The sequence below is a fragment of the Cuculus canorus genome, chromosome 2 (genome assembly GCF_017976375.1).
Source record: "Cuculus canorus isolate bCucCan1 chromosome 2, bCucCan1.pri, whole genome shotgun sequence".
Taxonomy (NCBI): Eukaryota; Metazoa; Chordata; class Aves; order Cuculiformes; family Cuculidae; genus Cuculus; species Cuculus canorus.
In genome coordinates, this window is record NC_071402.1 from 127374961 (window position 1) to 127402122 (window position 27162).

At 39.0% G+C, this 27162-nt stretch overlaps 1 protein-coding gene across 1 annotated transcript in view; it reads left to right on the forward strand.

Moving 5' to 3' along the window:
- The window catches only part of RAPGEF5 (Rap guanine nucleotide exchange factor 5), a 164929-nt gene that overhangs the window by 30056 nt on the left and 107711 nt on the right, over nucleotides 1-27162 (forward strand). The window contains exons 2-7 of the mRNA XM_054060155.1: nucleotides 357-407; nucleotides 1517-1623; nucleotides 2619-2740; nucleotides 4064-4232; nucleotides 10851-10917; nucleotides 18108-18156. Of these exons, the coding sequence (XP_053916130.1) occupies nucleotides 357-407; nucleotides 1517-1623; nucleotides 2619-2740; nucleotides 4064-4232; nucleotides 10851-10917; nucleotides 18108-18156 (565 nt within the window). The remainder of the gene's footprint in view (nucleotides 1-356; nucleotides 408-1516; nucleotides 1624-2618; nucleotides 2741-4063; nucleotides 4233-10850; nucleotides 10918-18107; nucleotides 18157-27162) is intronic.

A 27162-nucleotide genomic window follows, 5' to 3' on the forward strand; every position in this document is an offset into this window, starting at 1 on the left:
CTCATTACGATACTGTCTTTTTACCTGACTCTTTTAGGTTCATCTTGAAAATTTTCACTCTTATTTCTGGTCTTTTGTGACCCTAAAAATTGTGTATTGTCTACAGACTTTGCCACCTCATTTCTCATGTTCTTTTCCAGATCAAGAATAAATGTAGCAAACAATGAAGAACTAAGTTTACCAGCCCTTTCTCCTGTGTGGAAAAAAAACCTATTTGGATACTTCAGTTAGACTACTCAGATTATTTGATAAATTCTTTTTATTTAGATTTCAGTAACAAAAAGACCTAGATTGCTGCTACTCTTTTTCATACAAAAATCAGCACAAAACTTAAGCTCTACCAAATTTTCTTACAGACCCTGTCCAGAAGAATTTCAAATCCCTACTTAGAAACTCCTTCAAACAAGGTAAGTGTCAAGCTTCTTTTTAATTCCATTTCTTCAAACAACATACTAGGAATCTTTTTGCTTTGGTTTAACCTGTTAATCATAGCTTTGAAGACACACAAGAATGTGGCCTGCAGTTAAATGTCATTAATAAGTTTTAATTTGTGTGTGTGTTCGAAATTGTCTACTCCTATTACTGAATCTGCAAATTGAATTGTTGTGAGTTCTGACGCATACTCACTTCCCAGCTGCTTAAATGATTGCCATGCCACCATTTAGCTTAGTTTTACAATATTTAAGAGTTCTGTTTTTGCATTTCACAAGATGTTACTGTCTCAGGACTATTCCAAACAAAAAAAAAAATGGTGAAAGTGCAACGTTATTTATTTTCAAGTTAGTTATTTGGTTTCTGATGTGTTTTGCTGGGATGGTGAGGAAACATTACAACAGAAGCCCGAGTTAGATTAATCAGTAAAGAATGGTATCCAGAGTACAGGTGGAACATAGTTTTGTGGAAGATGGTGCTGGGTTCTGTTTTGATGAGGCATCTGCAGCCTTGAGGTGTAAGGTAGGAAACAGATGTGGGGAAAGTCAGAGGAGTGTCCATTATGAAAGACCACATTCCTCCTGGTAAGGTATAGATGAACTGACCTGTAGCCATCAGAGGATATCTCCAAAGTTTCTGAACAAAAAGAAAAAACTCTGAAATAGTGTTTTGGTGTGTGTTAGGCTTCAATTAAATTATTTAACTCAAATACATATGGTATAATGTTTAATTTTAACTGTATTTGTGTGGTTTTGCAATGGTTAGTACAGTCTTTTTGCTCTGCTAGAATAACATTTGTTTTCATTTGAACTTGCCTGTTCTTTGAAGGTAAAGCTGACAGTAAAATCTCTACTTTTCTAAGGCAGCAAATGAAGAGGTAGTTTGGCTCATGGGGGCATCTGCAACCCATGATAAAGCTGGCTATGGGGGAAGTTGGGGTGCATTTCCTACGAAGTTTTCAGTGCTTTTTTTAGCTGGGGAGAAGGCATTGCTCAGAGGGATAGAGCAGGCAGTGGCAAGCCAATTTACTACAGCGAGAATAAATCCCTTTTTGTCACAGTTTTCAATTTCTCTTTTCATTCAGATTTATGGAGAAAGTCCTTCCTGTGCTGGGAGAGCTCTCAGGAATATTTTTACTCTACAAGCGTCTGACCTGATTAAAGACAGGGTGTACCTTACTGGCATTTGCAGGTAACCTGAGATCATTCATTTTCATCATCTGGAAAGGTTTTATTTGCATTTGTCTATGCTCTGATTTGACAAGAAAGTGGATTCTGAGAGTAAGAATTTATGTGCATTACTAAGAATCAAAAAATATTTTCTAAAAAAATTCTTTAAAATCTCATGTATTTTAACATCTTTTATTATGTTACTTTGCCAGTTGTCAGAAAGCAGCAGTGGCTTGATTGTATGTCCTTTAATTTAATTTCTTATGATTTCATATACTATTGTGTTTCTTGAAAAGAAAGAGTATTAAATTCAACTCTGATCCGGAGTTATAAAAGAGGTTAATTGGATTCCTAAGTTTTAGTTACACAATGATTTTGCATGTAATTTACGGAATATGTCTCTAATGAAATGCTTTTCCTTTTGTATTGCATTACAGCATAAATGCTTCCTCCTATTTTCAATTATGCCAAAATATGCAGATCTTTATTCTAGCACCATTCCTTCACATCTGTATTTAAGAAAGAGCCATAAATTCTTTTTTTTTTTTTAATGATTTAAAAAGAGAGGTTTACCAGTAATGTGCAAGATGAAATACAACGTAAAGCAACACTCAAAGTCTTACGCATATATTGTGTAGCTCTATAGCTTATGCTGATGCTCAGAAAGGAAACAAAGTCCTGAGGCTGAAAGCTGGACTTTATTTGGCTTTTATACATCTTTGGATGACTGTCTGTATGCAGCACAAATTGATAAAAATATTACATATTGTAAAGTGTGCCACATAAATTAGGTATATAACTCATCCAACACAGGCCCCCTCATTGTAACTAGGGGCTTCCCCTGAGACTTGCCAGAATAGTTTATTCCCTTGAAAAGAATGGGATTACAAAAATTAGTAATTGTGCTGTGCTGAACAAAAGGATTCACTTTTAATAGCTTTAACAAATAGATCTTAATTATAAAAGAGAATTGTAACATTACTGTAGTGTAAGAAGTGATGTTTTGTTTATTTTCAGGAAAAGCTGTGTTGGATCGGAACTGGTAGACTGGCTTTTGGAGCAGTGCCCTTTTGTTAAGTGCAGGTCTACAGCAGTTGGAGTGTGGCAGCTCCTCCTGGATATGGGCATTATATTATCAGGTCAGTCTTAATAATACTTCCAACGTAACGAAGGCTATCAGTTCCTCCAGCATAGGATAAGACTCATGTTTTTAATGGGAGAGGAAAGAGGGAAAGAAAAAACATGTAGATCGATCCATTTTTCTTGGCAGTTGTTTATTTTCCTATCTCTCCGATATGCTCACCTCTGTGATCTTTCATGTCATATATGCTAAAGATTAATCTCTTTTTTTAGGCAATTTCCTTCCTTTTGCTTTTGCAAATGTGATTGCCCATTGCCAAGTTGCAGATAGTGTGCGTGTCTTTTCCAGCCTCTTTTTTTCTACTCAAGCTCTTTTAGGTTTTTCAAAAGACAGCAGCTGTTTAGTCACTGCAGCTCGTGGCTTCGCCAGATGACTTCTCTAGCAATTAGCGATTTCCTCTTCCTCTCTGTTCTTCATAGTTTTAGATTACAATGGATTGAGAGAGGATTCAGCTCCTTGAGACAGTTGTGGTGCCAGGTTCTACCCTGCCCCTCCCTTCCCCACCAGGTGCAGGGGTTTGGTCCAGTTTATGTGGTTGGTGATAATTACACTGCTAAGCAGCCTTCTGGAAATCTGATAGACATTGTTGCTGGGACTGTTTAGGTAGCTTAACTCAGATCACAACCCCCCTTGGGCTCTGCGCTAGACACTTAACCTTTTTCGTTGTGGAAAGGTGAAGTGTTCTGGAAGATTTCTGCTTATGTATGCCGATGGTATACTTAAAGGTTTTCTTCTGCTCCAACTACGCTGACAGTATGTCTGATCATGCAGCCTCAACCAGGACCGAATGACTCTACAGCAGGAACTTGTGCTTTCAGCTTTGAGGTCCATCCTTTGACATCAGTTCAGTCTGTGTTATGCCAGGGAAGATGACAACTGTTGAGTTGGCACATCATTTTATCCAGGTCCACTCTAAAATCGAGAAGCCGAAGCCATGAATTTGAGAAGAAGCTGGCTGCCCATTGTTGAAGTTTGTTTACTAGCATTTGGACACTAATGAGAACATATAAGAAGCCGATGGAAACTGAGGCTCAGACACCTAGCAAGAGAAAGGTTTTTATCCCCTAATTCCAAACTCATTCCCAAATTGGTTAAATACTCAGCAATCTTAATACTTGAATCTCAGGAGCTTGGAGATCCTCAAACTGGGGTTTTGGGGTTGTCATGTTTGAATGCACTGGGTTGGTATGAGAGGACAGGATTGTTTCTGTGCTGAGTTTGCACTGTCTGGTGGTGGAGAGTTAAAAGTCAAGTGCATTACAGAATGTGGTGAGGACACAGTAAGGCTTTAAAGAATATCTAATGTTATTTTTTCTAATAGTGGACAGACAACTCTGTTTTCAAGACACTCATGCTTTCTACCAGTTCTCAGCGGATGAATGTACCTACCTTTTCTGTGAATTTGAGAAAGAGGAAGGATGGAAGAATGGTGTGAAACTCCTACTTCAACTACTGCCATTGACTCCCCCCAGGATTGACATGTGCGATCTGTAAGTGTGCATATGCAACATTTTTATAACTTTTGCTGACTTTTTTTAAAGAGGCTGGCTTATAATGACACTGTTTACCCCAAAACCACTGTGCAAATAAATGAACTTTCTTCTTGGGGTAGAGAAGTATTGTAGAGATGGCCTTTTCTATGGTTTGCATTGGGATTAACATCTGAAAAAGTCAGCATGCCCAGATAAATAAGGGCACTTGACTTGAGGTTCTTGGAATATTGTTGTTCTTATACAGAAGTTTGACTTTACCTTGCTCTATTACCTGGGAAAGTGGCTTTGTATTTTTGAGTCTATTCTCACATTTTGGAGGTTTGGCATAAATTTGGCAGCAGGTATACTGTGGAGCAGATTGTCTAGCAGATCAGATGCCCTTGTCCTCGGTCAAGGTCATCTCTGAAGTGGATAGAAAAGATGGGTAGGCATGTGGTAGCTTCAGTTGACTGATTTTAGTTTGCTACTGCGTATTTGTCTACGTGTACAGAGCTCTCTACTCTCACATTATTATCCTTTTTTTCCAGAATATGCCATTTAACAATTTTGCTTCCTATACAGCTCCTCTTCCACCCAACTATTGGATGTTAATACACCCTCTGTGCTGATACAGCTGTACTCTAAATGTTGTTTATGTAGAGCAGCTAGAAGGAAACTGTGGTTATTTGTGCCACAGTGAGAGGCCAAAATATAGGAAAAAGGTGTCAGTGAAATGTCCGGAGGCTTGTGACCCCACACACCTTTGCAAATCTGCAGGACCTGGCCTGGATAGACAAACTGGGTTAAATTTTTTCATTATCTCTAGCATGGTAAAGTCTCAAACCTGATACTTAACGCTATGGAGAACTATTAATCTTCCAGTAGTAGGATTTATTCTCTTTGATGTCAAAGACAAAACTTTTTTCCTGTAAGTACCTTCCTTCTCCACATACTAGATATGTGAAACATTCTCTCAAATAAATGTCTGATGGAAATATTTTAAAGGAGCACAAAGACCAAAGTCCCTGTAAGCTATTGCAAGAGCCCAATTTCTTAAATTCAGGCATTTAGTCAGATTCTTAAATGTGTTGAGCTGGTAGAAGCAGTTCAGTAATTTCTGTGCATGGCTCAGGGCAGAAACTTGGTTCCTTCTGCTACTGCTGACCACCCTCACCAAACAGAAATTGGCAGTTCTGGAGTGGGAATTCCCTTGAAAACACATTTACTTGGTCAGTTTGAGTGAGTGTAGCTAAGAGAAAAGGAACCTAAATTGGGTAGAACAGGGGACTGGATGCGATCCTTCAAGTAGATGATTCATATGGGAGAAAACCTTCAAATATTTTTGCAAATGTCTTGCAGCCTAGGCTGGTGCTGAGCAGTTTGTCTCTCCCTTAAATATTGGAGTGATCTCATCTTGATTTCAGTGGAAACTGGGATTTTCCTCACTATCACTGCAAATCAGGCCACTTTTCATAGTTCATGACTACTCGTACAAAGTCTTTGAATCAAAAAGACAAATAAGTAAGTCATATGGATAAGAAACTGCTTGGATGGTTGTATTCAGAGAGTAGTGGTCAGTAGCTCAAAGTCAAGATGGAGATCCATGACAAGTGGCGCTCCTCAGGGGTCTGTACTGGGACCAGTGCAGATTGAGTGCACCCTCAGTAACTTTGCAGATGACACCAAGCTGAGTGATGCAGTTGCCACACTGAAAGGATGGGATGTCATCCAGAGGGACCTGGACAGAGAAGTGGGCCTGTATGAACCTCATGAGGTTCAACAAGGCCAAGTGCAAGGTCCTCCACTTGGGTCAGGGCAATCCCCAATTTGAGTACAGGGTGGGGAATGATGTGATTTAGAGCTGCCATGCAGAGAAGGAGTTGGAGGTGCTCATTGATGAGAAGCTCAACATGAGCCGGCAGTGTGCGCTTACAGCTCAGAAGGCCAACCGTATCCTGGGCTGCATCAAAAGAAGCGTGGCAAGCAGGTCGAGGGAGGTGATTCTGCCCCTTTATTCCTCTCTTGTGAGACCTCACCGGGACTATTGTGTCCAGTTCTGGAATCCTCAACCTAAGAAGAATATGGAGCTGTTGGAATGGGTCCAGAGGAGGCCTACAAAGATGATCAGAGGACTGGAGCACTTCCCATACGAGGACAGACTGAGAGAGTTGGCCTTGTTCAGCTTGGAGAAGAGAAGGCTCGGAGGAGATCTTATAGTGACCTTCCAGAACCTGAAGAGGCTACAAGAAAGTTGGGAAGGGCCTGTTAAAAATGGCTTGTAGTGATTGGACTAGGGGCAATAGGTATAAACTGGAGAGGGGTGGATTTAGACTACACACAAGGAAGAATTTCTTCACTGTAAAGGTGGTGAGGCACTGGCACAGGTTGCCCAGGGAAGTCATGGCTGCCCCATCCCTGGAGGTGTTCAAGGCCAGGTTGGATGGGGCCTCGGGCAGCCTGGTCTGGTGGGATGTCCCTGCCCATGGCAGGGGGGGTTGGAACTAGTTGATCTTTAAGGTCCCTTCCAACCCAAACTATTCTGTGATTCTATGATATTGATGTCTTATGTGAAGGATGCTGGGTGGGAAAATTGATTGAAGACTTTTTAAGTTCAAGCTGAAGCTGTGTCCTGCATGCTGATCTTGTACCACTATTTTGCAGTCTGCTTTGCTATTTTATCGTTCCAATGCAAGTGTCGTTTCTAGTGGAGGATGATACCTGTCACATGAATTGAACAATTATTCATTAATGTACATTTCCAACTCCTTCCTGCCCACATTATTCAAATTTTAGTTGAAGTTGGATTCCTTTTGGGAATATTGTCACTGAAGAATTATTTTCTGGAGGCTTTACATGTCAGATTGTGTTAAAAAAATATATATTGAAGGAATTGAATTTTATGTAATGGTATACTCTCAAGGGAGTGTGATATTAAAGGGAAAGAGGCTTTTTCAGTTTCAAAATTCTTCATGCTTGATGCAAATAATACATTACAGAAATGCAGTCTGAAAGGGAGTAGATGTGATGAGGTGTTTGCTCAAGTTATCTGACCAGGTCAAGATATCCATATATTTTGGATATCCATATCCAGGTCAAATAAATCCATATATTCTTTTTCACAAAGAGGATGATTCTATAAACTCTTCCTTGCAGTGAGTGTTTGTTTTTTCTCAAATGTATAAGGTAGTTTTGCATACCGTTAGAAGCACAGTTTTTCTCGTAGTTTAATATTTCTGTATTCATTTTTCTATCTTAGTTTTTCATAGACTGTTTTTTCATAGACTGTGTGGATGGTATTAATTCTTTATGCACATAGAGATAGAGGAAATCTTGCCTTATTAATTAGGTTCCCTGCTTTTGATGAAATCAGAAGCAAATGCCTGCTTGCGCACCAGAAGGCAACACTGGATAACATCTGGTTGTTGGGGAGCCAGACATGCTCTCTCTTCTCCACGGCTGGTGTGCAGCAGCCTTGCGCTTGCCTGGACTGCTGGATGCATCGGTGTGTCTCTCTCAAGCACCATGGATCTGCTCTTTCAGAAGCAGTGTGCAGACTGGAGTAGTTAGTAGCAGCTCTGGTGATTTCCTTCAGCAGCATTTCTGGAAACCCTTTCAGATACACACGTCCCAATCTTGACTTGTCGTACAGATTTTTGATGGATTTGTATTTGTTTCTATGTGGTTTTAGAAGTGTTGCCGAGTAATATTATAGTAAGTTCTACAATTAAAATAGTGTTCTGAAGCCTGTGATGTGCTTAAACACCCTGAATAAGTGCCTTTTGACCTTAGCAGATTCCCTTCATTAAATATCTACCATGGAAAACAAGATGTGCCATAGCAGATTTTTAGCAGCTTACACTGAACTGAAGGGTGATATGATGTGTGTTCAGCAGGACTGGGCTCCTGTAAATGTTGTCAAATGAGATGGGATTGATGCAGGGGTCTCTTGGCATCATTTCATATCCTGTAATAATTGCAGCCAATTCTGCTTGAATAGAAAAGTGAATATTGAAATAGCCTGAAATAGCCTATTGAATATTGAAAAGTTCTCTATTCAAAGTGCTGCTATGGACTTCCTTACAGCCTTGAGCAATCACTTAGGCTCTTATCCAATGCCTCCTGAATTCTTTTTCAGTGACTGCAATGGCTTCGTATCAGGTGTTTGATCTTTGTGTACTTCTATTTCCTTCTTTGTTAAGGGGGTGTTCATAACACCACTTAATTCCCAGAACCACTGTTAAACTCTGAACATTTCAGGAATGTATTGGGTACTTTAGACCACTGAAATGTATCTCATAATATTTCAAGCAATTATTTGAAGCGATGTTAAAAGGGGATTTTTTTTCTTTCTCTCATGTTGATTGTTATTTTCCTTTAAAAATTTTTATACTATATTCTGTATCCTCTGGTCTGAAATAATTTACATTTTATTAGTTTCAGAAAAGTAGCTATTCTTAAAAGTAATTTGTTTTTATTGCAAATAGCTAGGATGGGATATTCATTTATTTACTGCTTTATGGAGCTCTGGGAAATCTTCTGCTGAACACAAACAGCACTTGGGTATCCATGGAACATTTATTGGCATTGTAGGTGGACTGTGAAGTCAGCATAGAAACATATGTAATGGACAGTTGACGTCCAGGCCCAGGACGTGTTGCTGTGTTGCTGCTACTGTCAGTAGGTTGGAAAGCAGTGTAGTTGCTTTCATGTAGTATGCTATAGTAATTGTGCTGGACCTGACTCGCCTGCATGCAGATCTAGGGCAAACATCCCTGCATTGCACTCTGCTTAACAGATTATTAAGTCCACAGACCACTGAGCCATTAGGCTTGTTTGCTGAGGCTATGTAGATCTTGTTTGGTACCAGCCCTGCTGGTCCTTGTCTGGCCCCTTTTGGAAAAAAAAAATATATATATATCTGTCCTTATTCTGTTCCTCAGTATCCAGTCTTATTTTTTTCCAGCAGCACGGGTATCATTATGCACTCTTCCTCTCTGACTCTAGAGAGCTGACTACAATTTTTAGTATATGGATGGTTTCAGAAGGATTTGATGCTCATATGCAGATGAATACTGGGAGTATTTTTTAAATAGAAGATGAAGCGATAAAGGCCCAAGATGGAAATAGTTGTGCTATATGCTGTTCTGGGTTTATAGATTGCATCTGTGCCTGCGTCTACTGAGTTGCTATCTTTTGCCTAAAATTTAGAAGAACCAGTTCCTATCCTGATTCTGAGAGATCAGAAGAGATCAGATGTGCAGGGAAACATAGACATCTAAAGAGGTCAGTTATTTTATTCTCATTCCAAATTATAAAGAGAAAGACTGGATAAATCAGGCTTTGTAAATGAAACTGCATTCATTTATTTCTTTTAGGCTGTTTATAACACAAAATGTGACATCACATTTTTCTTCAAATAGAAAAGGCAGTTGTGAAAACAATTGTAATTTCTAATCTGAATTACCATTTTGGTCTGAATGTGCTTGCCCCAAAATGAATGCATGTGTCATTCTGTGCTTTCTGACCTTAATTTTTTAATCAGGGAAAGAAATTTTTGGACATGGGGTGTAAGAACCACAATATATCAGCTGCGTATTCCAGGCATGTTGTCAGTTCTCTTCTTAAGCATATCAAGGAATATGAGCAATTAAATAATTTAGTCAAAGGTAGAAGCTTCTACTAATACCTGGGATTCGTGTTTATTACACCAGCTGTAGTTTTGCATATCTGCTCTGTTTGCTGGCATGCTGTGCTTTTTGAAAACCTTGAAAAGTAAAGATCTTAAGGGCATTTTCTTTTTCTTCTTCCCATAGCGATAACCCTGTTATATTGGTGTCTTTCCTCTGATTGTCAATAAACCTTCTGAAAGGTCTGTAGATGTTTTAGTGATGGGAACTAGACTTTTTTAAAGAAAACCATAGTCATACCCCATACTGTCCACAGCAGCTTTTATGTCGCTTTTTCCGTGTGAGTCAGACTTCTGTGACAGTTTCTAGAAGGATTCTTTCTTCCTACACTGCCCCATTTTTGCAAAGGCGCATAAAGTCTCTGTCTTGTGAGTTATTGTCAGGACAAACTAATATTGTTCTCAGTCGTTGCTTTAGTTTGCCGATTTATGGCTTCTTATATAGTTTTCAATTTCACATATTTTTTTTTAAATATTAAATTTCATGTGTCACCTAATGATTTTGAAGTTGTCTGCTTTTATCTATGTGAGCTTGCATTCCATAAAAGGTGCTGCTCACACCTTAGCAAAGCTGAGTGTTGGTGGAGAGAGGAAAAACTCTTTTGTTCTGTTGGAATGTGTTTTTAGCAGAGCAAAATATGCATTCAGATAAGCAACTCTTGAGTTAAAAGGGTCCTGCATTCTTCATTTCTTCATCATATTTTTAAAGCTGAAGAATTCTCTCACTGTTTTCTATTAGTTCAATCGAAAGAGTTCTTGACAGCAAGGGACAAAGGGTGTACTCTGTTGCTGCTGACACAATTAATTATTGTCATGTTGCAGTCATCATTTTGATGCCAAATCTCAAAAGCATTAGTGCCTGTGGCTACATAGTTCCTTGCTTTCCAGGAATCAAAAGATGTTGAAACAAAATTAAAGCAATAATAAAATCTTATTTTTATTTTTTAAAGGCCTGATCAAAAAATAGAAGATACAGCAGAAACCAATGCTGAAATTCTTGCTCGTCTCACTTCTGCGGTAAGGTCACTACTTCAAAGTTTGTACAGGTTGTGTTTGAAATATTGTCATACTTTGGATCCTTTCAAATTAAAGACTTGGTGTTAGTGAGCAGGTGTTTGTAATGCAAACTACTTTTGTCTCTGAAAGGGGAAACTCTTCAGGGGGAAGCTCAGTGTGCCATTCCACAGCTACTAAAATCAGTCCAAGCAAGGACTTGCTGCAGCCTGCTCTTTTAGCAGAAAGGGGCCTGGGGGTCCCGTTGGACATGCAGCAGCTTGAACATGAGCCAGAAATGTACTCTCATGGCAAAGAACGCCAGCTGCCTCCTGGGCTATGTTATGGAGGATGTTGCCCTCCATAAGGTTAAGGTAGGGGATCGTTCCCCTCTACTCAGCGCTGGTGTGACACTTCTGGAGTGCTAAATCCAGTTCTGGACTCCCATTGCTGGAGGTGTGTGACATACTGAAGTGTATCGTGTGAATGACCATGAAGATGATCAGGAGTCTAGAGTATCTGACTTCCAAGGAGAGGCTGAGAGAACTGAGCGTTGAGCTTGGAGAACATCCCTTAGAGATGTTCAGAACTCAAGCTGACCTGCTTTTGAGCAGGGGAGTGGATCAGATGACATCCAGAGATGTCTTCCTACCTCAACAATTCTTTGGCTGTATGGTTCTATGAATGTTACACCTAAATCATGGTAGCAGCAAAATAGGGATTTAATGCTGGTTCTATTTTGGGCATGAGAGAAAGTGCAAAGATGAAAGTGAACCAAGCAGAGCGAAGTTGTGAAAAAGAAATGCAGTTAAAAGCTTTAAGCAAAATGAATAAAGTACTTTCTTGAAATTGCTGAAAAATAAAAGGGAATGAGAATTTGTGTTAATTTCATAAAGACAATGAAAGACATTTTGTAAATATTTTTGGAAAGCCAGTGTTTCTGTACGCACAACACTTTATGCGAAAAATAATTTTAAATATATGAGATCACAAAATTTTGTGTTTGAAAATTACTTTTAATATATGGATATATATTTTGAAATTCCTTGTTCTATCTACCTTTTTTCCTGATTCTGAAGACTAACGGAGACCTAAGAATGTCAGTGTTCCATAAGTAGAAAAACATAGAATACGAAAAAAAATAGAAAAAAAAAAGCTATGGAAAGCTGTATCTTTTAAAAACCCCATAAAGCTAGCAGCTCTGTAAAACATTGCCAGCATCCCTCATAAACTTTGCCTTTCAAAAACTAGAAGACTAATGTTTTTCCATCAGTTGAGAAAAGGGAAGCATTCAACAAAGTGATTTTGTGAGTTTAAGAACTGGATCTAACTGTTGCTGGATATGCTTGAGAAAAATGTATATCCTTAAACATGTGAGTAATAGTTCAGAGTGCTTCTCATCTAGCTTGCAGGGTCAAACCTTTGAACTCCAACCTAAGTGATTTCAGCAGCAGGGCACATGAATGGGCTTTTTTTAAATGAACCATTTTATTGCCGTAGCTAACTAGCTAAAGAAAAATTAGGCATCTCCAGATGGCCTGAGACCCATCTATTGCCATGGTAATGTCAAAAAGACTGATCTTTTCTCCTACGTTTTCTGATTTTTCACAAAACCGTGCAGACTTTATATAATGGTTTTCTAGTCTAACCTCTGGAGAAAAGACCCGAGACCAAAGCAGAGTCTGCCAAATATTGACATCTGAATATGAACTTCTCTGTCAAGAAAGACCCTGGAACATAATCTGGAATATTGCTTTTCCTCCAGTAGAATGGGATTTAAAATACTCACTGAGAGTTTGTGGAGGGCCTTTATGTGTCCCAAGGGAATTTGAACCCCAAGCTTGCACTGTGCAGTAGAGAGCTGGACTCACCAGGCTACAGGTTCTTAATTTTTAATTTTTTTTTACTGTCATCTTCAAGATTTGTTTGGAAATAAAAATTCCTGTGAGCAGCAGCTGGAAACGAAAGGTGAAGGTCTTAGCCATGACTGGAAATTTGTTCACACTGTCTTGGGTTTTGGCTCACTGAATGTTTACATGTTTTGTACGGAATCAAATCACTCTTCCTTGAAGCATTCATAATTCAGAATCCTGTTCACAATACTCTTCAGACTAGTGCTTCAGAACGGAACCTCTACCCTCTTATCTCCACTCCACTAAAGGTGTCAGAGATTAGAGTTGATCTTTTTGTACATTTCCAGGTTTGCAGTATCAAATCTTATTGGCATTGATTCTGCCTCCATCTCTTCTACTTTTCCTTTTGCTTTTCTTGTAATGAAATAAAACATTCTGTGTCAAGTCAGAAAGGTGCTTCTGCTTTTCTTTTTGGGGGATTAAATTTCCAAATTTTCAAACCTAAAATGATTGTGAAGATCCAGCAATATTGGAGGAGTCTGTGTGCCTAAAATATAAATTGCTGTCTTAGCGTGTGAAAGTGCAGAAAAAAAATGTAAGTACACATGCATGTAAGGCCTAATTATATGTTTCTGTAACTCTATAAACTCTATAACTCTTTTTAGCTGTTTCAAGGAGCGGAACTCGCTTCACCTAAATATAAGCGGCCATATGGCGGGTGTCTACATCTGATCTAGCTTCCCCAGGCACTCCTTACAGTCAGGAAGTGGAAATAGGAACTTTTAGGATCCTGAATATGTGATTTGTTTTGGAAGTCTGCATTAGGGAAAAAACAATCGTACCTTAGGTTCTGCTGGTAAGGTATTCACTCGCTGTGAAGGGGTTATAGAGTAACTAGCACAGACACAGGCATCTGTACAAGTTTGGTGAATTCTTCTCTTCGCCGTTTATTCTTTGCTGTAGACTAACTTTCTTTGTTGGCCTTTCTCTCACTGCTTATTCCCTACTGCTTTTTATTGTCAGGTGTTGTTTCTCTTGTAGAGTTCCACTTTTCACAGTCACTGCACATTTTTTTTTCTTTTTGATGATTCAGCCAGTCTAGAACTGATTAGTTAGGGAAGTGCACTCTTGGTTTTAAACAATGGTTATGGAGATTGTAGAAGATAATAGTGATAGCTGTGGTGAATGATGCCAAGTCGGAAGGGTAGCAGGGGGAAAAAAGTGCAGATGTTTCTTTATCATCCTAATTTGCCCGTGTATGCCATACATATAATTCCATACACATAATGTATGGAATACACCTCTTTTAAGAGCAAAGTCAGATACAAAAAATAAAGAATTAACTGATTGCGAGTCTCACTTTTTCTTTATGCTTTCTTCTGTGATGGAAGAAGCAGAGTCAGTCAAGACAACTGAATGGAGCATATTGAATTATATGCTCATATCATATGTTCCATTACAATAAGGCACTGACAACACCATCAGACTTAAATTGTAAAGGCAGCTGACATGCAAGCAGTGCAAAGTGCCATTTGAAATACATTTACATCAGATAATCTTTTTAGTCATGAATTTTTAAGAAAATGCAATGATTACTCCTGGGTTTAAAGAAGCATTCCAGAGCTGTCATGCATCCCATGTCATGTCCCAAAGAGCAGCTCAATATTCAATGTCTTGTCTGCTAAAACCAGAGTACAGTGTGATAGCTATGAGCGTTTTCACTGCAAAGCTCTTACCTTACCTCGTGAAAGCACAGAAGAGAATATCGGGATGTTAATGCAGTCTAGGAAATACGGTTTTCTTGTACTTTAAGGCATCATCCATTATTATTTTTATTTAGAGCCCATCAAACTATCATGACTTGAGATGTAAAAGTGTGAACTAGACTCTTTTCTTTTTCAAACCCCTGCTGTTTAGAGCTTTCTGTTGCAGGATTTCATTTTGAGGTTCTATAAGGATTGCTAATTTGTTTCTAAATCTGAGGTCCTATTTGGCATGATGACATCTAGAATGCCCTTTCACAAAAGACTACTATAGGCAGAAAAATGAGTTTGTAAAGAAATAGAGGTGGTATGCACTGTCTACTAGATGCACAGCTATGCCTTCTATGATAAAATGACCAGATTCACTGATAAGAGAAGAACAATAGTTGTCATTTACTTTTGAAAAAAAATCTACCTCTGTCCTTTGAAGATGAGGAGATTCACCACATAAATATGCAGTTTGTATTTAATTATGTAGAAATATAAGTGGGTGCCATTCTGTATGCACACTCTTGCTCTTTAATATTGCAAAAAGAAAACTGATTAAGGTGTGCTAAAATGCCAACACTCAAAATATTTTCTTTCAGACTTTCATAATATATCTGTGAAGACTGTGTGTTAAGCTGGGCTTTAAACTGAATCAGCTTTGACATTGTTAATGCTACTCGAAATGAGTTACTATTTAGGGAGTAATAGCTTTGTAGCAACGAGCTATATGAATAAACCAATTTTTTGTATATAATATCTCAATTTATTATGATAGGCATAGCTCTTGTTTGGATGTGTATTTTACTTTGAATCCAGATTATTATCTGCAATGTGATGTGCGACTATCGATTTTGTCAAACAGGCAGTAACTGAAATCCTATTAGGAAGAAGTATGATAATGTGTAGCATGTGTGCAGTGAGGAATGAATGTTGTACACAGATTTCCATCAGTGTAATGATGCATAGGAATTGCATGTCCAGCAGAGATGTCAAGTGCATTTATGCTAAAATAGACAAAAGCATATAGATTATCAAATGTAGGGACACCAGGCAAATCCAGGATGCTCAGCAATACCAATTCTTTGTGATTTGAGTGAGTCCTGTGAGAGGGAACTCAGAATGTCAGAGTGAAACCCTTTGATGAACAAATGTTTGAACCCTTTGATGAACTATTAAGACTAGAGGAAGGTTTTTTTCTTCCTGTTTTAACTGAAGGGTTTTGCTCAAATTAGGTAATATGCCAGCTGCATTCCTGGCATACAGCAAACAATGAGATATTTTGCATAACATAAACAAAATACAGAAAACCAGCTTTTTATTTCCTGTGATGTTAGCACTCTCTTTCAGACTTGAAAAGTGCCACTTTACAAGCAGAAGTAATACTGCAAATACAACTGCAAAATGCCACAATGCTGCTTTTTCTTCTGAGATGATGGGGTTTTCTTTACGCTCACAGAGACATTTGCATTTTTTGATTGATTGATGGAGTTAATTGTTATGTTTACAACTGCTGCAGATCGTAGTGTCTCCTAAAGTTAATCTTGAGATAATGTATTTATTAAATGCAAAAATATAAAGATGAGACATCAGTGCATCATTTGGTACTGTCACTAACCTGTAAGAACAGATGAGGATCAGGGCATCAACATTGGTACTTCCTGTTGAGTTTAATTTAGGGAGAGGGTCTGAGCAGTTTAGCCACTAAAAATCATGCTGTTGTTATTCAGAAACAAATTGGGCTTTTATTGAAAATTCCACTTTAGCTCTGGGTAGCTTGTATGTATTATTACTAATGTATATTAAATGCTGCAAACAAGTTGTTTTTCCACAGAAGAACTTTTCTTTCCCATCATACTTGCAGTTTATGCTTACATTAACCATGATTAACAGTTCTCCAGACGTGGGAATGAGTGTACAGGAAGGAAGGAAGGGAAGGTAATACTGCCAGCTTGCACAATTGTGCTGGAAACAGGATGACATTTAAGAAAACTGTGGCACTGCCTTCATGTTTTCCTGCTTGGAGTGGCAGAAAACTCTCTCCCTCTCAGTGGAGCAGCATCAAGAAGTAGAAGAGATCCTTGTACCTTGCAAAGGACAGCAAAGAAAAAAAGCTCCCTGGTCCTTTGCCAAAAGAGAAGGAAATACGCAATTAGAGGACAGATGTATGTCTCTGCCACATGTAGAGCTTACTTCTGGGTGGCTGCTGAGTATCTGATCAGCAGATGCTTGACATTGTACTGAGTAATTTTGTCTCCTCCTAGCAACCATTGAAGCCTGTCTTTCTGCTCAGAGCAAAATAACATTATATATTCTCAGTTTGCATTTTCAAACTTTTCTTCAGAGTCGTGAGAGTAGGATGTTAACAGTCATTAGTAATTGTATCACTTCAGGGATCCTTCATGGGCTTAGTGCCTTATTGTAATCATACTCCATGTCTTGGGAATGATGATTTAAATTTCACATGCTCTTAGAAACTGGATGTCAAAACTCCTACTGCAAAATGGCCTTGAGTTTTGCATAGTTTGGTTGGAGAAGATGGCTAGTATACACTGCAGGAGGCTTTGTACAGAGAGGTAAGACAACCCCAGAAAAATAGTTGGAATGTACTATAATTTTTTTTAGTACTAAATACATGCTTTCTTCGTAAAATAAGAGAAATTGGAAGAAGCTGGGAGGTGTACGGAAGAGTATGAGAACATGGATGGAGCAGAGGAAGGGAAGAAGTGAGGTTTATGCAGGAGGAGGCTGTAGATCAAGTGCAGGGCACTTGAAGCAGCTGCAGTGGGACAGACGATGGCCGTGAGAAAGTATAAAGCATAAAAGTAATATATAATACAGAATTTTACTAGTAGAAAAAGGAACAGAGTTATGGAAGGAAGCGGATGCAGGGTGGAGCTGGCTAAAGGGTCTGTAGCTAATAGGGTAGAGATTATAGGGAAAAATATAAAGAATGCAGAAAATGCAGAGGCAAGGAGGCTAAGGAAGGGAACTGGCTAGCATGGCAGGGGTGTTTCATCACAGGCTAGTGAAAGAGCCTAGAAATTTGATAGCTTTTACTTCTGCATGTTAACCTCAGGCTAGATTTTGGTCCTGAAATATGCAGCCATGCTATGAGGAGAGGTTGTTTCCTCCCAGCAGCTCCAAAAAGCATGTGTCAATTATGTACATGAACCTCAGACAAACCTCAGCATGGAGAACTCGCTTCTCCTGTAGTAACACAATAAATCTAGCATTACAGTGTGCTTAGCAGAAGCAAACCAAACATTTAACAAGGAAAGGAAGAAGCTTTAAGTGTGTGCTTGCGAAAGAGATATACGCTGTGCAAATAAATTACAGGTTGGGCTACTGAATTGCCCATTCCCTAAGGAATGTGCAGTATTTACATGAAATTAAAGTGGGAGAAAAAAATAGTTGTCACAGAACTCCCAGCTGAAAAGGAAATAGATTTACTAGGAAAAGTGAGTGTAGCTTCAAAACCAAGCACCTGCATAATTTCATGTGCAGTTGACTTCTCAAAATGACTGATAGCTTGTATCTTAGCAGTGTTGCATATTGTTTTGTTTGACTGTGCTAGTAAGTGTAACCATCCTTTTGTTTCCTGGCATTTTAGGTACAGAGAGAACTGGCTGCTGTCATTGCCTTAAAAGCAAGGAAGTCAGGTAAGTCAGGCTGGAATTTAAAGGGCCTTTTGTAATGTTGTTCCCTTTTGTTATTTATTGAACTACTTGAATTGTCATTCCTGTCTTATTAACATGGGGAAGCAAAGATCATGACCTCATTCCTCTGTCATTGGACAATCTATGTATATAGTACAATGCAATTACTGTCAAGCTTCGCTTCACCTAGCTCATTAAGTCTAACGACGTACCTGATAAAATTGGACTGTTACAGTTGAATGTGAACTTAGGTCTCTTTCTGGCACGTGTCACTATTTTCTCTGGGCTTGTATTTTAGAATAGAAACTCATATGTTTATTTGACTTACATTTAATCAAATCAAGTTGGTAATTTACCTGTGTATTCTTTTATGGCTCAGTATCTCATGCCATCTTCACTGTCTTTTACCTGCCTGGTCAGGTATATTTCTTTATACTAAAGCAAAAGGCCAACTTTGTGAATGAGGATGTACTTTCCTGAAAACTTGTCTATTCATCTGGATGGCTGTGGAGGCAAGTCTCTGTTATCAGGGCAGTAGAAGGGGAAAGGCAAATGAATAATTGAAAATCTCTGATGGTACAAACATTTACAGCGAATGCTGTAAGAGGCAAAAGCACTGAAATATGTGGTTATCTCAGCTCCATCCGGGTTTAGTAGCACAGTCATTTTCAGAAGGGAGCTGCATTGTTGAGCTGGGGTGGAAGCCAGGAGCTGTGTTTCCTGGGCACTGCACAGGGACTGACAAAACTCGCTTGACCAGACCTGACAGATCTGACTCTAGACAGGTTAACCCTCTGGTGTCTTCACACAGTTAGTCTGCAGCCAGGGAAAATGGTCTGTGGCAAAGTGAGAGCTGAATGTGTTTCTGGACTAAAACGGAGGTAGAGTTGACTTTAATTATTGGTGTGTTCTGGAAGCTATTGAGGTCTTGCAGTATTTTCACTGAGCTTCTCTTGTGATCTTCGGTGATTTTGCTAGAAATTGACATCATGGATCTTTTGAGCTATTTTCTGACCTGTTAATATTGTGTCCTATTATCTGTTATCTTTCTATCTGTGGCTTAAAAGTACAGCACAGAAGTTATTACATACAGCACATACACTACGTACAATGTGATATCTTAAACTGGAAGCACCACAAGATGTGGCTGGCATAACTGCAAATATTTCCTTGTAAAATATAAGTATTACAAAATAGACACAGTTTGATGCACGTTTGTCTGGAAATAGAAGCACCGATAGGTTAGATCCACAGTCATCTGTAAATGTAAATCTGCAGAAGGTAAACACAAATCTAAGTGTGAATTCAGACCTAAATTGCTTCAATGTAATAGCTTTCTTTCTGAAACTACTACAGTAGTTTATGATGTTAACACCCCTCAGCTGCTTGCCCTTACCTGGTATCACCCTAATCGCACCTGAATTCTAGCAGCCGAACATGGAAATGCTTCTGTTCTGGTTCCGTGCAGAGAAAATCAGTGTATTTTAAGGAAGGGCTCAAGGTATTCTGCTGTTTTGCTGTAAAAAGGGCTGAGAGTATGATGCCATATACCTTTTTATTTAGTGCTTATACGGTTCTAAGAAATCTCTTTTCTTGCTTCTCAGCAGTTGTGTTGGTAAATATTAATACTGCTGCTGGTAATAAATAAAAATGACATTCCTCAAAAGAGTTGATTTTAACCTGAATTAGCCTCTCATTTCCTTTTAGTGGATGGCTACGTAAACCAGCTGTGTCAGTAGAAAATGGGATGGGGGCTGGGTTAGGAATGAGCTGCAGGAGATGAAAATGGGAAAGGAAGATAGCTCTTGGAGTCTCCTTTATATTAGTGTAATTGCAACCCACATTGAGCAGGTAGAAATATTTTAGTTAAAAATCGTAGCCTTAAATAAACAAAGCTCCTGAGCTTTGAAGTGCTCACCAACCCTTCCTGATCCATGAATGTAAGCACTTACAATATCAGTTTAGATCTGAACAAAAGATACCTCTTTAATCATCTTAACCAGTGCGTACTTGTTGTTGAAATTTGCATTTCTTTATGCCTCATCTTGGATGACTGTAAAGAATGGCTACATGAACAGACATAACTGTGAGGTCTAATTTAGGTTAATGCCTTTACTACAGTAGGAGCAGAGTAAATTAGGGAGGTTTATTATGCCTTTTTTTTTTTTTATTGCCAATGGTTAAAATCACAGTGTAGCAATTACTATTTGCAATCCAGCTATGGTGTGCTGTGCCTGGTGAAGTGAAGCCTGTTTCAGAGAAAGTACTTTTGGAGCTAAAAGCCGTGGTATCTTTCAAAGATACTATTCTACTAGTCCTGTCAAAGACTCCATATAATTCCAGGAAATGAAGCAACAAAGAGTTTATTTTGGCATGAAAAGAGTGGAACGTGGCTATTAGCCCAGCTGCCCTGCTTGGCCTCCAGGCTGGTGTGAATGGCGTGGGTGCCTGTCTTATCCACCCTGTATTCATGAGTGGGGAGCACAGGCAACAGGCACGGTCCTAACCTGCTGGCTGGAACCTGCCTCCAGTGAGTAATCAGTTCATTAATCAAAAGCTTTCCTAAAGATCGGCAGACTAAAACCCAAAGCTGTTATTCAGAATTTCCTGTACTGTTTTTGATGGTTTGCCGGTTTTTAAGTTACTGTTTGAAAATATTTCCTCTACATACCTGGTTAATGCTACAGTATGAGCAAAAAAAAGAGAAAAGACATCTTTTTGCTTAATGCAAGGACTGTCTAATTTGTTCCTGAATTACTTTAATTTCTGGATATACCTCTGCCCTTAGAGGGGCACTTCACAGTGATTTAATTGTAGTAGAAAAGACGGCTGATTACTTGTCTGGGAGTATTATTGCAATCACTAGGCTATATTGCATGAAGAGTGCTATGCAAGCACACAAACACCACAGCTCCCTCTACAAGAAGTGAAGAGCGTCCAACTAGGAAGGTTTGCTTTGCTTTGAGGGGGAAAACATTACCTTTGGTTACCGGGATTTTTGTTTAAATGAAGCTTGGATTTGTTATCTAGTATATGTATATAAGTACTGTTAATGAGAACTATTTGAGTTATTGGGCCAGAATGACTGTTTCAGAGATTTAGACAGTGTATCTACTGAAAAAAATGCTTTGAAAAGGTAGGTAGAGACCTGAGCCTGCTGTGGGGTAGGGCAGAGTATCAAATTCTTGCTAGTACAGGAGCTGACTTGATCTGAATTTCGGCTACTAGAAAATAAAAAGTTAGTAGGGTGTGGGGGGAATGCCTTTCCTGAAGAGGTATTCTTCTGTTTTTGTTGTGGGATGCAAGAACAGGAGAAACATATTAAACTGGAGATGGCTGAAGGAAAAATGCAGAATCTGAAAAATGAAAACTTACGCTGTGGAAAAGGGCTCTGTTTTCATATTTCAGATGTGCACTGCATGTATCCCACTCCCATAGCAAGGTATAAGTGGATGGAGAGGTACTTGAGAAGCCCTCAGAATTTTTACCTTTTATGCAAATAAATCTGAAAAAAGGATACAATTAATATCTGTAATCCTGAAGCTTTGATGGACCTCGGTAACATTGATGACTAGAAAGCACCTTTATTTTCCAGTAGAATGAATTCTCATGATAACGGTGACCTAAGAAGGGAAAATTAACTTGTACACTTCTCTGTGGCTTACAAAAATGCATTACAATTGTTCTAGCTTAAACTTAAAAATAAATAGATTAAATACTGCCTTCCTTGGTTTGGTAAAAGGTCTTTGGAATCAAGTAACTGGAGCAGGAGATGACTGTTATTAATTATAGGCACTTGGCATTAGAATTGTTGTGTTTATTTATACCTTGCTGGTTTCTGATAGCTTCCACAAATGCGCTGAAACATCACAGAAATGAATCCTCTCATCTGAAGGTTTACTGGGGTTGGCATTTATCTCAATTGCTTGTCCTGGCTTAGGATGTGTTAGAGATGGTAACTAAAACAAGGATAAAAAGCAGCAAATAGCCTAAGGCTGGAGGCTTTAGCCGTTGGTAGCTATATAGCTACATCTGAATGGATCAAAAACTGTCAGGTATGTGCTCTGAACTGGTGTAAATCCCATCTACAAACAAGAAGCAAACAAGCTAGCAGTGCCCCATGGCATTACCCAGCAAATTCCTTTAGCTTTGTACATAAAGGAATTTCTATAACTTGATTCATGTAAAGGGTCATTAGCATGACTCTGGTCTTTGTGTTTCTGAATACAGGAGCTAATTAAGATGATAGCTAACAGAGTATTGATCAGGTAGGAGGAGGGCAACAGCAGATTACAGCAGATTCTCCCCAGGCATTGCGAGTGCAGTGGCAGGGCTGTAGGTGCTTCTCCTGCCCACTGTGAGGGGCAAGGCCACCACAAAGGCCTTAACACTTGTGTCTGCTTTTCCTCCCTCTTAAGAACAATATTTATATTTCCGTAATATAGTTAGATACTTTTTAGTTGTGCCATTCTTAAATTGACAAGCTCCATTGATTTTTTTAAATGGGCCATTTATGTTTTATTTATAATAATATTACATTTGCAATGTATTAACTTTATATTTGAGATCTCATGGGTTTCCTGCACCCTGTTCTGACATATACCTATGCATATTCACTCTCTCCCTCTTTTATATTGCTTCTGCCAGGACTTAACTGCCTGTGTGATTTCCTTAGTATTTTTATTTTTAGGCAGATGATTCAATACGAAGCAGTCACTGGGGCTTGAGCTTTGGCAACATGAATGAAAAGCAAGCTGTGCCACCTCTACAGCACTGCTGTCAGAGCTGATTGCGTGACTCGGCTCTAACACACTCCAGGCAATGTCAGCCTGGTTAAAAACATAAGAACAGCCAGGCTGGGTCAGGTTAAAAGTCCATCCAGCTCCAATCCTACTGTGAGTGATGAGTAGGGGATGCTTAGAGCAGTGAAACACAGCAAATACAAACAGTCCTCCTGATGTGTGTACTCAGCATCTACCAGCCTGTGCTAGAGGGATTTTGATGTAGCCATGCTGTTGTTTTGGGTAGCTCTTGGAGGACCTTTACTACTTTAATTTGGTGGATTGTTTTTTAAGCCTGCTTATAGTCCTGACCTTCACCATCTCTTGTGGCAGTGAGTTCCGTGATTCTTAAGTGTGGTATGAAAAAGCGTTTTTTTTTCTTGTTTGTTTTTAACACATTCCCCACAACACTCACTCTGTTGTGATATAGCTCTTTGGTGGCAGAATGGATTATTCACCACTTTGCCATCATACTATTCAGGATTTTGTGCACCTCCATCATACCCCTGTGAGCTGGCTCATTTCCAGGCTAAATCACTGGTCATTCCTCATACAAATCTATTCCGTTAAATCTGATCATCTTTGCGACATGTATTATATTATTTTTGAGATGGGGCAGCCAGAGCAGCATGCAGTATTGCAGCAGCACGTGCTGGAGTTGGCACAAAGGGAGGGTGGCAACTCGTTATCAGGATGGGGAGGTGGATGGAAATGGGAAAGAGCCCAGTAAGACCCTTTTGGCAGTATTAATGTGTTTTATCATCTTAGTTAACTCAGGAAACTGCATCTTTACCATTCAGCCCTTTTCCCCAAGTAGCACAGATTATTGTGAGATTTCTTGGTAACTTAACTCCACAATAATTAGCAAAACCTTTGCCATTTCATGCACATGAATGTTCTGTTATATCATTAATTTTATTTACTTGTAGAACTGAGCTGTTATACAGACAATAGAAATCATTATGAATTTGAATTAGATTTGTACACATACTTGAAAAGTTAGATTACAGATACATGATCAAACATTGTTCAAGAATGGAGCAGTTCAGTATTTTGTTTAGATCTCAAACATATTAGGTACCCTTTGATTTTACAGGTTTTGTAAAAAAGCAGATATGCAATGTCTCTGGCATGAAATATGGACAGTTTATTATGACTTATTTTGTGCCACTCCAAAAGAGCATAAAGAGGGATGGAAAAATTTGCTTCTGTTTACAGAATAAAGTGGCAGTCATGTGCCAGAGAGGTGTGCAATTTACCTTGTGGAAAAATTGAGAAGGTTTGAAGGGTAGGAAAAGGTTATTGTTAGTAGGATCTTACTGCTTTTCTACATCCTCATATGTATCTTTGTAGTGGGTTTATTTACTTGAATTCTTTCATTACAATTTGCAGTTCCTCCAAGCATCCACTTCTGTAAAGCAAGGGTTGAACTTAGCAAAATGTATGGAATAAGAGTTCTCTTGCAAGTGTTACTGATAGCATTCCTCCTGGAGAAATGGCCACTCAAAGTAAAGATGCAGGAGTGTCACGCTTCTGATAGGTCTTGATGACTTTATCTCTAGTTTCCCTCTGCCCATTGAAATGCGGTTCAAAATAAAAGTTGCACCTGAAAACACAGTTAAGAATATTTTAAAATTACATTGTGCTTTAAGGAATTTATTCCTTGGACCTTGGGAGGCAATTACATTAGCTTCTTTAAGTGATCATTTTCAAACTTTTATGCCTTATTGAAAGGAATGTCCACCCTAGGTACTACTGCCTTGTTGCATCTCAGGGGATTCTTCTATTACTCCTAAGATCAGGCATACCAAGAAACTGGCAGCGCTTCAAAAGGGTAGGATGAGACCCCTTCTAGCCCTGAGGAATGGTGCTCACTGTGTTGGCTGGTCAGGAGCACTGTGTGACATGCACAGATCCACTGTGCCATGGCTGAATCTGTGACCACCTGCTTTGTGCCCACACCGGGCAATGGTGGGAGTGAGAAGTGGCCTGGGCAAAATCAAGGCAACATCAATGAATGGACTACACAGTTATGCTCACCAGCCTCTATATATTCAATAGCTGATGTAAAGCAGAATGGACTCAGCCTTGGAAAAAGGAGAAAAAGAGCTCTCTGGTGGGAATTACACCAAGAGGGATTTTGGCAGCTTATGATGTGCTTTTTGCGATTTTTGCAGAACTTTGGGCATAGTTTTTTCTGTGTGATCTGTAAGGCACTGGCATAGAAGAGATGAGCAATGTACAATAGCTGTATAGGTGACAGATGTTAAGCACATATGGGATTGCATAGTAGGGCTGGGAAGACAATAATTGTGCATAAGAACAGTTCCCAGGTGAATGTTTTGTTTCCAGTGCTTTGGGAGAGGCATTTACAGAGAGTTCATAGAATTTATTTATTCAGAGTCTTCTTTGTTTCCTGCTCCTTTCCTGGCCATGCCCGGAGGATGTTTCCATGGAATAGAGAGTGATGTTTCACTTTGCACCAGCCTGCTCGGTGACTGCCTGTACCTCCTTGTTTGATCATTTCCCAGCAATCACACTTCCTGTCCCTGCTGATCGTGTAGAGGGTTCTTCTCCACCCTTCCAGCATCTCATTTCAGGCAATGCTGGTATAGATACATTCACTGCCACTTGATTTAAAAAGAATATGTAAATATCATACACATGAGAATCAATATCTAAAATTATGAAGTAAAAGTTAAAGCTTTCTGCATTCAGCTAATGGTTTTCCTTGAGCTGCTATTGCTACAAAGAACATTGCTTTTGTCTGTTGTAATCCTACAGTGTTTGCAGCTCATTTTCCACTTTTTTCTTTTTGATAAAAAAAGGTATGAGTTTATAAGTTCACAGTGGGTGTAAAATGTGGCTTTTCCTTTGTAGGTATCACAAAGTGCCAGGCATTGAAAACCAAACCTCCTGTGGCCACAGGAATCAACAGTAGTTGAATATCCATTAAAAAATGCTTCCCTTGTTTCGCCAGAGGTGTTTTACAAATAATGTTCTTCTAATGCACCACCACCTTGGATGAAATATGGGTTTTCAAATCCATATGAAAGGCTTCAGTTCTAATAAATAAAATAAATATAACTTCCTAACAAAAAGTGTTTACCACAATGCGAAAAGAATAGTAGCGAAGGCTTCTGGTCATAATCTCACCGAGTTGGGAAGTGTCAGTGGTTTTACTTGGTGTGCTCATTCTTTAATTTACAATGGCTATATAACGTACCCTGAATCTCGTTTAAACTGAGGTTTGTCCTTCGTGTGGTCATTCAGATGCAGTGGAAAGGAACAGTGCCTTAATGGTGTGTGGATCAGCAGGACCTAATTTACATCTGTCAGCCTTCTTTCTTACCACACTGGTTTTGCTCTGTTTAGATTGCAGATTCCTACGCTTGCTGTTATCTGTTCCTTTTGATAAACTCTGCAATGAGAGGAAATGTTTTTGCATCATTTTCGAGAGTCCTGTTCCCTACTTGAGCTCTGAAAAATAGCTTGTAGCACTAAGACCCTTGGGAACTTAATTTTCTGTGTGGAAACTAGACCAGCATAATGAGTACCCTCTGTGCAAATTCAATATTAGTTCTACACCTAAGGTCAAGGAGAAGTTAATGACCATTTTTTACATACAGAAATCAGTTATGAAACTAACATTACATTCCATGCTTTTGTCATTTTAAAATGAAATAAAATGCTGGATTAATTTATATTAAATTGATTTAAACTACAAAGCATAAATATCATGAATCCCAGATTAGCGTTAGAGAGAAAATGGCATCGTTGTCACTTGTGCAATAGTTCATTCCGCAATTTACAAGCAACTTTATTCCATCCCATGCTTGCTGTGCTTTTTTAGATACAAAGGTGATGAACAATGCTGTAAGCGGGGAGTCAGTCTTTAATAATAATTTTTGCATTTTCTTTGTTTCTTTGATTAGCTGATTTACTCAGCTGATTGCACAGCTGCCTGGGTACCATCCCCCCAGGGGCCTGCCAGCTGTTTCAGAGATATGTAGTGTACTCAGTGACGGGAAATCTGTACAGTAATTTGCATATATATATGCAGAAATAGTGGGAAGGAATGAGAAAGCTCAAAGGCAATTTTTGTATTGCTCATAAAAGGAAACATGTTAAGGATGAGCTTAAAAAGCTTTCTCTTTTCAGTAATTTCTGTGAAAAGATTACAGTTTCACGGTAAATAAGGAGCCAATTCTCAGTTGGAGGGTTGTAT